Source organism: Cavia porcellus, unplaced genomic scaffold (assembly GCF_034190915.1).
Source record: "Cavia porcellus strain 051 isolate PalLab524CR breed Dunkin Hartley unplaced genomic scaffold, mCavPor4.1 scaffold_16, whole genome shotgun sequence".
NCBI lineage: Eukaryota > Metazoa > Chordata > Mammalia > Rodentia > Caviidae > Cavia > Cavia porcellus.
Genome location: NW_026947499.1, coordinates 21,460,952 through 21,474,026, shown reverse-complemented (window position 1 = coordinate 21,474,026; position 13,075 = coordinate 21,460,952). Strand labels below are relative to the sequence as shown.

General features: G+C 39.8%; 1 gene segment (V, D, J or C); it reads left to right on the top strand.

Annotated features, from left to right (window-relative positions):
• The first annotated feature begins 11,612 nt into the window (after nucleotides 1–11,612).
• On the top strand, nucleotides 11,613–12,206 carry LOC106025265 (immunoglobulin lambda variable 9-49-like). The segment is given in 2 exon segments: nucleotides 11,613–11,748; nucleotides 11,881–12,206. Coding segments are annotated over 2 exon segments (372 nt in total).
• Nucleotides 12,207–13,075: the final 869 nt, after the last annotated feature.

The following is a 13,075-nucleotide window of genomic DNA, read 5'->3' as shown; positions in this document are numbered from 1 at the left end:
CTTCATCCTAATGGCACAGACTTTATAGCCTCTATCACTGACCTTTGGGCCTTCCCAGCACAGATGCTTGTAACAGACTTGTGTGAGACATTGTCCTGGGCTCTAGGTCTTCAAGGGAACTTATTCAGGATACTGCCACAGGCCCATAGCTGGATTCTTTGCAGTCTGTAGTGTATCGAAAGATTTCCTACATTTTTGTGTTTCATTTTTGGGTGACTATTCTGGAATAAGTGTAAAAATTGTGTGCCCTGTGTTAAATTGTTATCCTTACAAACTCTGATACAGAAAACCCTGATACAGAAACCATAATAGAAATGGAAAGATTGAGGCAGTGGTAAGGGAGATGAGAGACTTCAGGAGACTTTTCAAAAGACAGAAAGCACTTCTTAACTGACTCATGTCCAACAAAATTTAAATGATTCTAAATTTGAAACTAAATGATTTCAGAGGGAGGTGTGCCCTGTTTCTCTTGAAAAAGTTCGATGGAAAATTAAGAGAAAACCAACGAACCAAAAGCAGGTACCCTATCAGATCATTAACACACATGTGTTGAATTCTGCACTTTACAAATGCCTAGGAAACAAATATAAAAATCACACAAACAAGGTCTAGGAAAATCACATGTTAAATGAGGAAAGACCATCTCCAGTCACAAACAGTAAAATGTCCATGTGCTAAAGTAGTTCTGTGGTAGAGATTTGTGAACAACAACCAGAAAATCCCAGTGGTGAGCCATTTTTCACACTCTTAAACAAACAGGAAAATAATAAATAAACACCTCAAAGGGAATGAAATATAATCTTAAAAAATTAAAATCAAACTCTTCATATGTTAAAATATTTTTGATGCAAATGGCCAGATAATTTGGGGAATAATTGAACTTCTCCTGGTTTGATCATCTACCTTCTATTCTTCATTTTAAGATTTATGTGAAATGATTTTGTTTATACTATAAAGGAAATTTTCAAACTTACAAACTGACAGTATATTGAGAGCAGGAAAGGCAAACCCAGCCTGTTCAAACTCAGCTGGCCTTGGTATTCCCACACCAGCTACAAGTTGTAAGATAAGTGTGACTCAGCTGGACAGTGATTTTTGTTATGTTAGCTTCTTTCAAGGTCTTATTACCTAGAGACAGACCTGGATCAGTCTCAGAAAATGATCAAATCTTCCTGCTGACCCTAGCCCATGACCTCCCTGTTACAGGATAGTAACCCTTAATAAACGTTTTGGAGACAAATCTGCCTAAGATCTATGATGAACATATGTAACCAACTGTAAAATAACCCACTATCAGCCTTTCATGCTTCCTCCTAACAACCTATATAAGTATCTATTTGGCCAGGATCGTGCTGGTGATTTGGACTACAGTATCCCCTAGTTCACTTAAATAAATAAAGCTATTGCCTTTCACGTTCCTTGTGCAATGTGTGTTCCATCTGGTCTGTTTTCATTTTCTGCAAGAATACTACTCTTTTCCCTTGTTCATTGAAGAGTTTGTCCATCTTGGTAAGAGAGAGCATTTTTTGTCCATGACTTTTACTCAGAGTTATACTTTGGATATTCTTTTAAGATCTGGACAGTATATTAACTACTTTTGTTATCTAATTATTTTGTTATGAAAGAAACTTACAACAATAAAACTAAAATCATATATGACAGAAAAGTCTAACATAGAACTAGAGAATAAACTACAAAAAATGGTTATTAAAGCACACTAGGGTTACCAGAAGCCATCTCAAGGGTTGCCAGAGCCTGAAAAGGACACACAGGGCTCACAGCTAATGACCTGATTTGGGCTTTCATAGGATAATCACTTATCAATAAAAGAATATATTCTTATAGCTCTATTTTTAGGTGTACTAAACATATATAAACAGGGCCCCCTCTAGGAGTAAGAATCTATGACAACTGTAGAGTGCATCAGAGCATAGAAACTTGGAGTCAGATCATTTTCTGATTGGGACAGAAAGGATGCACTGGATGGCCCCTGAGCCATGGGCAGAACTGTGTTTTGTGACCAGCAGGGACCAGTGCGTGCTGTCCTGTGATACTGCACAGCCTCATGAGCAGAACTGTGTTTTGTGACCAGCAGGGACCAGTGTGTGCTGTCCTGTGATACTGCACAGAAAGGACCTAGGCCAGAGCACTGAGTCTAGTGCTGCCATGTTACCAGCTCCGACATTATCTGTGGTCTTGCAGAGCACCTGAGCAACGTTTTGTCTAATTTCAGAAGATGCTTCCTCTCAGGAATTGCACTAAATGTAAATCAAATTTTCTTCCTCCTGATTTTACAGTGTGAGCTGAGCTCAAGCACCAGACCTCAGGAATGGGCTGGGGCACACAAGATGGAACCATAATTGCATGAACAAGTCTTCCTACAGGGCCTGGAACAGAAAAAGAGGCCTGGGCAACTCAAGCCACTGTTGGGATCACAAAGCTGTTTGCACCATGTCCTGCATTCCTTTTCTTCCCCTGTTCCTCTCTCACTGCTCAGGTAAGAACAGCCTATGCAAACATTTCACAGCCTCTGCTATGAATCTTGCCAAACCAGCATGGTGACTGTTCACTAACCCAGCATGGTCTGTATTTGCAGTTTCCCTCTCTCAGGATCTGGTGACTCATTCTCTGCATTTCCTGGAGCAGCTGCCAGACTTACTTGCACCTTGAGAAGTGACATGAGTGTTGGTAGTTTCAGAACATGCTGCTACCAACAGAATCCAGGGAGTCCTCCCCCGGTTTCTCCTACACAACTACTCAGATTCAGATAAGCAACTGGGTTCTGGCTTCGCCAGCCTTTTCTCTGGTTCAAAAGACACATCAGCCAATGCAGGTATTTTGCATATTTCTGGGCAGCAGCCTGAGGAGGAAGCTGACTATTACTGTAGCATCTGGTACAGCAGTGCTTCTCACAGTGACACGGATGGATGGAGAAGTGGTACAAAAAACCCAGCCTGCCCTGGAATTTAGATTATGAAGCATTCTGAAATGTAAACATAACTTGTGTATAAACTAAGTAACAGCACTCTGCATCCCAAATTATCAAACAATATTGCTGGAATCTCAAGAAAAAGAAGTACACTGTGATGGCCTCCAAATTTTGCTTTGTGGTACAGTGACTTTAAAATGACATGGTACAGTAACTTTAAAATGACATGGTGCTGGCATTTTTATTTTTTATTTTTTATTATGGAGAAAAACAAAAAATCAGAAATAGGGTACAAGTTATACAGAATTTCAGAAAAAATAAACAATAGGAAATCACTAATTAATAGATTACCTACTCTTATCTTAGAAATAGTTGTTCAAGTTACAAAATTAAAGCATATAAAGTAGACTTTCAAACAGTGAGACTAGAAATAGTTTTGTTCAGTGATCCAACAAAACTCAGTAATATTGTTATCTATCTTATACACCTAAATATATATGCAGTTATATTCTTTAGAGCACTTTCTTTTCCTTTCTTTTGTGCAATGACAATGACACATTTTGGGTTTTATTACTCCCACAGTTCTTATTACTTTTTTTTGAAGTGAGTAAAGCCAAATGTGACATAACAGAACAGAGTCAGTCAAATCAGAAGGATGAACATAATAGATAATGTAAAAACAAAATACTAGGTGATCAACAATGGTTACCATACTGCCTCTTGCTATCTTAAAAAGAATTGTCTATATCATCAGTTATAATAAAATTGAACAAAACAGTAAAGAATAAAACCAAAACATTGGAGACATTACAGCGCTTAAAAGAAGATAATAGTCAACCAGAATGGGCGTCATAATGAATCTTATTGTCTTTACAGTTGTTGCCTGTACTTTCAAACTTGGTACTATCAAGCAAAGCAGAATAGAGGAAAATCAGCCAAAGCAAGATGGTGAAGGCTATACAGGGTTTCAAATCAAGTTAATAGGAAATCAAAGTGGGTTACTATGATGTATCCTGCTATTTTTTATTTTTCCCTTAATTAAAAGGAAAAATAAAAAAGTAAATAATTAAAAAAAAGAGACTGAGATAGAAGAGGGCATAACAACAAAACAGCGCAGGTCAAAACATAACCATTTAAGCAAAATAGTGTTTCACCACAAGACATCCAACATAAAAGTAGTTACCATAATGTCTCTTTCCTTAAAATTTTTGAATATAACTTCGTATACTGTAGCACCAAACATATCAAGACAATGTAAAACCACTCAAGAGAAGGACAGTATTACAGGGTATTTAGAAACAACTATCAGAAAAATGCACAATGGTTACTGTATAATCTCCTTGTCTATAAAAGTTTTTGCTTATATTATCACATATAATACAATCCAATAAGATACAACTTGTTAAGACCGATGGAGACAGAAGAATAAAAGCTTGATGAGACTACAAAGCAAGTTGATACTAAATCAGCACTAGCTATTATGATGTCTTGTTTTCTCCAAAATAGCTGTTCCTACCATCCAATTTTCTCTGCCTCGTTTCTGTTGAGCTCTTTTTCTGTTGTTTGTTGTCAGTCTGTCTTCTTCATTTCGCTTTCTGCTCCATTCATTGTGGCCACTGTTTCTGAAGTCTTGGTATTTTCCTTTATTAGAATATCCTGCAGTAGTCTCTGTAGAGTTGAATTGGTGGTTGCAAATTCCCCTAGTTCCTCTTTATCCTGGAAGCACCTTGTTTTTCCATCAATTTCTAGGGACAATTATGCAGGATATATCAATCTTGGCTGGAGATTGCTTTCTTCCAAAGCTTGAATTATTTCCCCTCTTGCTCTTTGTGATTTGATTGTTTGTGTTGAGAAGTCTGCTGTAATTCTGATGGGTGTTCCCTTGTAAGTGATCTATTTCTTGTCTCTGACAGCTTTTAGTATTCTGTTCTTATATTGGATTTCTGGAATTTTGATAATTTTATGCCTGGGTGTAGCTCTGTTTGGGTTGTAGGTGGCTGGGGTCCTGTATGCCTCATACATCTGACTATCTTTACCTTTTGCTAAATTAGGGAAATTCTCTTGGATTATTTGTGTGAATAGCTTTTGTAGTCCATTTGTTTGTGTCCCTACTTCTTCTTTTATGTTGTTAATTCTTAGGTTATAGATCCTCTTATCATCTTCTAGCCTTTGTATTATTGCTGTTTGTTTTCTCATTATTTTTAAGAAGTTTTTCATTTCATGCTCCCACATTACAAATCTGTCCTCCAGTTCAGATAATCTATCCTTAGTTTCTTTCAAGCTATTATGCCAGCTTTCGATAGAGTTTTTAGTTTCCTGGTAATCTCTTTGAACCTGCTTCACATATTCTATGTTTTCTCTATTTTCTCCATCAAACAATTCTCCCCTTTTTTTCTGTTCTTCCATTCCACCATCTGTTTTTTCTTGGCCAGTGTTTAGCATTTCTCTAAGTATTCTACTTATATCTTGTTTTATTTCATTAAATACTTCTTTTTTAAACTCATCTATGAGGCTCTGGAGATATCTCTTTGTGTCTATTGGTGCCATGTCTGATATTTCATGTTTTCTGTCTTCCTTTGTGTTTCCCTTTCCTGGATCAGTGTTCTCAGGATCGGGGATTGAGAACCCTTCTTCTTGCTTCCTCTTCCCATACTTTTTGCTCCTTCCATACAAGCGAATGTAGAAGGCCCAATTTTTTTTTTCTCTTTTTCAGTTACAGTCTGTTTGAATTGCGCTGGCTATGTGTTTCTGCCCATTGCAGTGTACTAGGGAGACACAGACCTGGGCAGCCTATGCTGGGCCTGCCCCTCCAGGTCAACCTACTGAAGGCTTCACTATTAGGGTGCATCTCCAGGCGCTGGGACCTGGCTTGGGCTAGCCTACTCTGTCTTAGTCAGTGGCATCATGTAGGCCAGGCACTCCCCACCAATCCCACTTGAGAGGGGAATATGTGACTGAAGTCACTGCAGCACCCTGTGCTGGCAAGTCTGCCCAGTCCCAGTATGTCCTTTGCTGGAGCCTCCTACTCTATAAAAGGGTCCCTGTTCCGCTCATTCACTGTAAGTTGATGTAGGGCTCCCTGCTAGTCCTGCTCTCAACTCCATTCACAGATCCCTGCTCTCAGAGCTTTTGTGCATCTCTCTCCCTGCCCTGCAGATTTGGACGCAGCAGCGGCAGCAGGAAATTCAAATCGTGGCTTCAAGTGGCACGGGTTCTAGCTTCCACACTGAGATTTTATCTGTTCCTGTTATAGCACCAGGATTGGATTTCCAGTTGGTTTCTGTTAGCTTAGTTCATTCCTGGGTCGGCAGGGCATATTTCCTCTTGCTTATGACTCCTCGTACCACAGCATTCCTTGATTCTAAGTGGGGTATCTCAGAGAGCCTCTGTAGCTACTGCTGTCTATCTGACATTCTTATTTTGAAAATGAAACATGAAATCAGCCTTTTGAGCTCTCCTAGTTAGAGTTGATGGACCATTCAAGGAGGAAGATTGTCTTGGGAGCATGGCTTCTACACTTACAGATATTATATTAAAGACCGCCCCTTTCCTTACAGTCAGCACTGTCCAGTGCTGCCCTTGTCTCACTGTATCCAGCACCAAAGTATGAAATGGTGAGGGAGGACACAGGCTGAGAAAGTATCTCAGGTACAGAACTACTCTGATGGACTTCTAATCACCTGCAGCCCAAGTAGAAAAATGAAGTAACTAGGCTTGAGGTAAGTGGGAGGGAACTGGGGAAAGCAAACCTCGTTGTGGGACAAGGAAGAGAGAAGGAACAAATCCACCATGGCTTAGAATGCATCAGGCCACTGCTGAGAATTGGCTGTTATTGAGGTAAGGTAGAAAAAACACACACGGGTTATAGAGAGATAAAGGCAATCATAACTAAATAGTTGTATTTTTAGAAAGACTTCAACTCCAACATGCAGTCAAGATACCCATAAATTTTCCTTATCAATATTTACATGTTTTTTAATTTTAAATCTATTACTTCTGGTTGTATCGCACCAAGAATTTCTTTTTTTTTTTTTCTTACACTTTTTTTTTTCTTTTTTCTCTTTATCAGTACGGGGGATCGAACTCACGACTGCAGCTGCTTGCAAGGCAGGTGCTTATGCTGCTGAGCTAAATCCCCAGCCCCCCACACCAAGAATTTCTTAAAGATATTTTAAGTCTACAAATTGTTTTGTTGATTAAAGGCAGAATTCTGATATTAAAGGAAAAGACTATGAGAGTACACAAATATTTTAGGCAAAATATCTCATATTATCTGTCAAAAACATTGTTAGGGCTCATGCCCTTTATTTGAAAATGAGCCATTTTCTTACAAGTGAGTCGTCTTCTTTCCCATGGACAAAGATCAAGATGTAACTTCATATATATTCGCAAATTCCACTGTGTGAACAGGCAATGTCACATATGTATTTTCAGTTCCAAATCATTCTGTGCCTCTCTTGAGAGGAGAGGGTGCACTCAAATTTTTGTGTGCATACACTTACATTTCTACCTATTAAATCCCTAATGTCCTTTAGTAAAAAATTTAAAATCTATGCTTTTCCCTTGACAGGAGTCACTGAACCTAAATTTATTCTACCACTAAGGTAAAGTTACATTCTTCATCACCACTTTTGGAAACCCTTGAAACTCTCTCTGGAATCTAAATGCATTTCATGGCTATGATTTCCACACCGCTGATGGCCCCCAGGAGCATAGGAACACACCTTGAGGGATTTATAGGAAATCATAGGTGGGGAACTGAGAGCTCTACTCTTTTGACCCATAGCAGGTATATATCAAGGTTGCATATCATTTGGAATATCACAAGCAGAAATATCCTCCAAAGGTTGCTTTAAGTATCATGCTGCAATGTGCATCACTTGAGAAACTCAGTTCCTAAGGACATGCCGCTCCTCAGAAACAACTGCAGAGACGTGTGCTTATAGTTCACACTGGTACCAGGCAGAGACCCATCGTCTGTGCTGCAGGACAATAGTAAGTGACCTGCTGAAAGTCACAAAATGTGAGGCATTCCCAGTTCCTACTTGTCCTGTCCTATTGTATATGGTCATTGGGCACAATCTGTCTCTCTAAAAGTGACTCCATTTCTCCAATGTAACCTCTTCTGTATAGGTTCTTCCTCTGTCTTTCTTGTCTATGGTCATGAGGTCAGATGGCTTTGCTTTCAAATATACATCACAGATCAATGAACTTTAGTAATTGAGTTGCAGCTACAATGAAAATCTCTCTTATTGAAAAAAGAAGACCTTAGTAATTTGCATTGAGCATCCATGGAGAAATGATGCTTCCTTCATCCCTGAAATGGGTCAGTGAGCCTTGGAGAAGCAACCAAAAAATAAGGGTGAGTATCTGATTGTTCAGGTGCATAGAAGACAACAGCTCAGTACAAAAGGAGGTAGAGAGGTAGTGATGGTCCAAGCCTCAGCTTTCTGCCTCTGAACCAGATGACTTTTTTGGAAATCAGTTAATTGCCAATGGAGATTTACATGTCAATGCTTCCTGACAGTTGTTTCAGATCAGACATGCAATTCTTTCCTGAAGCCACAATCTTCAATGTGCCACAAATTAAAAGGGAAGGATTAAGATACACAGTTTCAGAAGATGGAAGGCTCATGTTGAATAGATCACATTTAACATAATTCTATGATTCTAAAATCTGAAACTAAATGCTTTCAAATGGAGGTATGTTCCATTTATCCTGAAAGAGTTCAAAAGAAATAACATAGAAAACCAAGGAACCCGAAGCAGGTATCATGGCATACTGTTAACAAACCTGTGTTGAATGCTGCACTTTATGAAAGCCTAGGAAACAAGTTTAAAAAATCACCAGTCAAGTGCTAGGCAAATTATAAGCCAAATGAGGAAAAACCATCCCCAGATGTCACCACTAAAATCACTTGGGTGCTGAAGTTGTGTGAAGAGAACTTTAAAAAAACCACATAAAATCACAATAATGAACCATTTCACCCTATCTTTAAACAAATGAGAAAGGAATAAAGAAATGTCACCAAAGTAAATTTAATGTAATTTTTAAAAGCAAAAATAATGTTTAAAACTCGAACTGAGTGGGAACTCACGTTAGAAAGCATGGATCTTAAAATATTTTTGAATTAATTTGGAAATTATTTGGAAAATTATTTGAAATTCTCTCTACTTCCTGATCATCTGTCTTATGTTTTGTTGATTTTGTCATACTAATTGTGTTTGTTCACTCAAAAGAAAGTTTTGTTCTCTTGTTTGCTCCTTCATTGTAAGAGTCTACTGTGTCTATAACTTCTATTTGGAGTAGGATTTTAGCCACTCTCTTAGAAATATTACTGTGTAGTAGCCATTGTTACTATCAAATTACTTTGTTATGAAACATACAACAATGAAATTAAAACCCTATAATAAGAAGATACTTCACACAACTAGAAAATACCAATAGCCATGAAAGCACACTAGGGACACTGGGAGCCTTCTTGAGGATTGGCAAAGCCTGAAAAGGTCACAGAGGGCTGGTTTGTGCTCAGAGGTCTGAGACAGAGGTCAGAGCAGGTGCTTCCTCCCATGAGAAAACAGAATTCACCACACTCGGCTGCTGTGACAGCAGAGCAGGTCTCTGATCTCATTCTCCTACAACTGATGTTGGTGACAGTGTTGGGAAAAGATTCACACTGTACATGACACAAAGGAACAACAGACCATAAGAACTGAGGGGGAACATAAAAGGATCATCCTAGAGTGAGCAGCAGCAGCAGGTGCTCGAGAATTCTAACTTTCATTTGTTCAATTACTATTACTTCTATGTCAAAAATAACCTTGTATGGAAGTTGTTTGTAGTAAAAATGAGAGTAAGTGCAGATGGTAACATTTCTTCTCCAGTAGCACCAGATACCTCTTCTTACCCTCGCCTGCTGCAGCTCTCTTTCCTAACCATTTCTCCTCGTCAAATCCATGCCTGGCCATAAACCCACAATGGAGACACACAATTCACAATCGGTGCTGTTTGAAATACCGGTGCTAAACTCTGGCTCTCTAGCTTTCATCCCTCCCAGGGTGATGGAATATTTTTCCTCCCACCAGATGCCACCAGATGGCAGTGTGGGCTGTGTTGTCAAGAGCCTGAAGGATGATGAGAAAAGTCCCCCAGCTCCATGTGAGACATATTCCTGCTCCAAACCTTAGATCAGTCTTGGAGTTTTTGCTCTAGCCTTTATTTTAGATATTTTTCTGACCGTCATTTTCAAAGCTCTTCACACATAGTCGTGGATTCACAATAAACTGCTTGCAGTCCCATCTCAAGGAACAGAATAGTCCATATTTCACAGTGTGCTTAATAAAAGCTGCCCAATCCTACAGCATCCAGTGTGCCATTTACAGCATGCAGGAAGGTCTCCACACAGTGCTCAACCTGATTTTCATGTGAGAGATCACCCCTTAGTCTAATGTAACTCAGCTCGACTAAGAGATAGGTATTTTCACAAAGTGGGCCAGCTTTGCTGGGACTGGGGACCCAGCCTCATGGAATTAAAGACCAGGTCTGGAGTACAGTACACACATCTCCACTGGGCTTTAACCTAGAATCTGAGAATAGCAGGTGGAAAAATGAATCCAACTCAATATGCCATCATCTACCTTACGCTACATTGGGCATTCCTTATTTTCACTTGTACCACATTGTGGAAATATATTTCTAAATTACAGATATCTGAAGCAAGGGAAACTATCAGGATCAAGCAACATCAGCTGACAATATGAAGACATAGTTTATATCTTTTCTTCTTGCAATGTTAGTGAGTTTACCACGGCAACTTAGTCATACAGGACTTCATGAAGGTAAACTCAAATATGGAACAAAAAGCAATAAAAATGAGTTCTTAAGTTTTTTGATTTTTTTATATTCTGGTTTCTCAGGTCCAATTTCTATAAATTCCACAATTTCTACATTGTGGTTGCAATCACATTAACTGTGGTACATGTGTTTCCTGTGTGTGAGTTGCTAGGCATTTCCCTAGAAGTCATCAGAGACAACCCTGGGCAACACTCAGCATTAGCTGATGATGTGAGCAGAGCTCTCCAGTAAAGAAACAAATATGCTCTGAGCAGGCATGTCTCGCACTTCTCTTCCCAGCATCAGGGATGAGCTCTGTACCAAAGTGGCCACCTCACAGTGTTTACTGAGTAATAGTTTAATGACTCTGCTATGCTAAGACGAAATTGGGAAAGGTGACATGGACAGGTTCCAGAATTAGCTGATAGAGCCAATGCATGCCACTCGAGGGCCAGCGAAGGGGCTCTCATTTTGTGATGCAAGTGGGTACTACAGATATTGTGAGATCCAAGGGATGTGGAATCTCTGACCAATATTCAGGATCAGGCTCTGGCTTGGATCGGTCTTTGCCATCCAGAACATTTGCACCACAGGGCAAAATAATTGTGGAGACAATATGAAATTTGAGAAATGGAAGAGGAGGTGTTTGAAGTACACACATTTGGGCCCTGCAAGAAGGCTGTGATTAAGGGACTCAGCAAGGTTTATATGACTCCACAGCGTGATAGTTAATATTGGCCACGAGGGGGAGGCTACCTGAATGAAACCAAATCCATGTAAATTATCCATCTTAGCCACCACCCTTGTTAATGTTAACTTTGGTAAGAAGATTTGCATAGGCAACTAGACCCTGCCCAGTAATAAACTGGGAGAATAAAAGGCTTTAGATCTCTGTCTCAGTTTGGGGCCTGAAGGACTCAGCATTGGGGCATCTCCACCATGGCCTGGGCTCCTCTCTTCTTCACCATCACCACTCTCTTCACAGGTCAGATGTGAGAAATATTCACTGTATCCATTGAGACCATTGTTGCCCACACCGGGACATCAGCCCTGTACTCCCCCTAGAACAATTCTCCTGTCTCCCAATGGGATTCTTAATGGAGGTCTGTGTTTCCAGGGTCTCTCTCCCAGCCTGTGCTGACTCAGCTGCCCTCTGCATCTGCCTCCCTGGGACAGACACACAAACTCACCTGTACCCTGAACAGTGGCTACAGTTACTACAGTGTGGACTGGTACCAGCAGAGCCAGGGGAAGGGCCCTCGGTTTGTGATGCGAGTGGGTACGAGTGGTATTGTGGGCTCCAAGGGGGATGGAATCCCTGACCGATTCTCAGGATCAGGCTCTGGCTTAGATCGGTACCTGACCATCCAGAACATCCAAGAAGAAGATGAGAATGTCTACTACTGTGGGGCAGACTACAGCGGTGCGAGTAGTTTTGTATAACCCACAGTGACACAGCCAGAGGGGAAGTGAGACAAAAACTTCTGACTGATCTATCCTGTGCTTGCTACCTTCCCCATTGTCCTTACTCACAGGGTTCAGAGGTAGCCTCCTGATCCTGCATGAGAAATTCTTTCTTTCCAGACATCAAGACTGGCCTGAGAATGACCTCAGAGAGTCTTGGGTTGCCCGTGATAAACAATGGACTCTTCTTTGCTGGCAATAGCCCGTACCTGGTAAATAAGAAGCAAGGACAATAAAATTTTAATCAGAGGCTAAGGTCACCAAGAAGTCCCTTGATGCCAGTTCTGCACTGATTCCCTCACACCTTAAACATACCAGATTTTTTGAGACTCCTTAAGTTTGCACCTCCAACTTTAAACCTATATATATGCAATCAGCTCTTTAAATAATCATTGATATTCATTCAGATGTCAGCCTGCCTGTTAGTAGAAAAATAAAATCTGATCATTCTCACAGCTTCAGTTTCTGGGTGATTCCTTACATGGCGTTATTACAATATGTAAGTTGCAATTTTAATTACATGGTGCCCTAGACACAAATTATTTTTAGAAACATTTCATCTATTTGAGTTTATGAATAGAAATATGTAGTTCTTTTCACTCACCAGTGTCTTGAAGGAATTTTATTTTAGATGATAGAGCTGCTCACAGGTGCATTCACAATATAATATACATCCCAATCCTTTTGTTGGAGTTCTCTATATTCAATACTGTGAGTATCAGTCATTTTCTCATCATGGGAACAAAATATTCAAATCCCCAACTCAAAGAGGAGGTTTATTTTGGCCTCCTATATTTTAAATGATGTTCCTCATAGTCAGTTGATTCCAAGGCAGAAGGAAATGATTG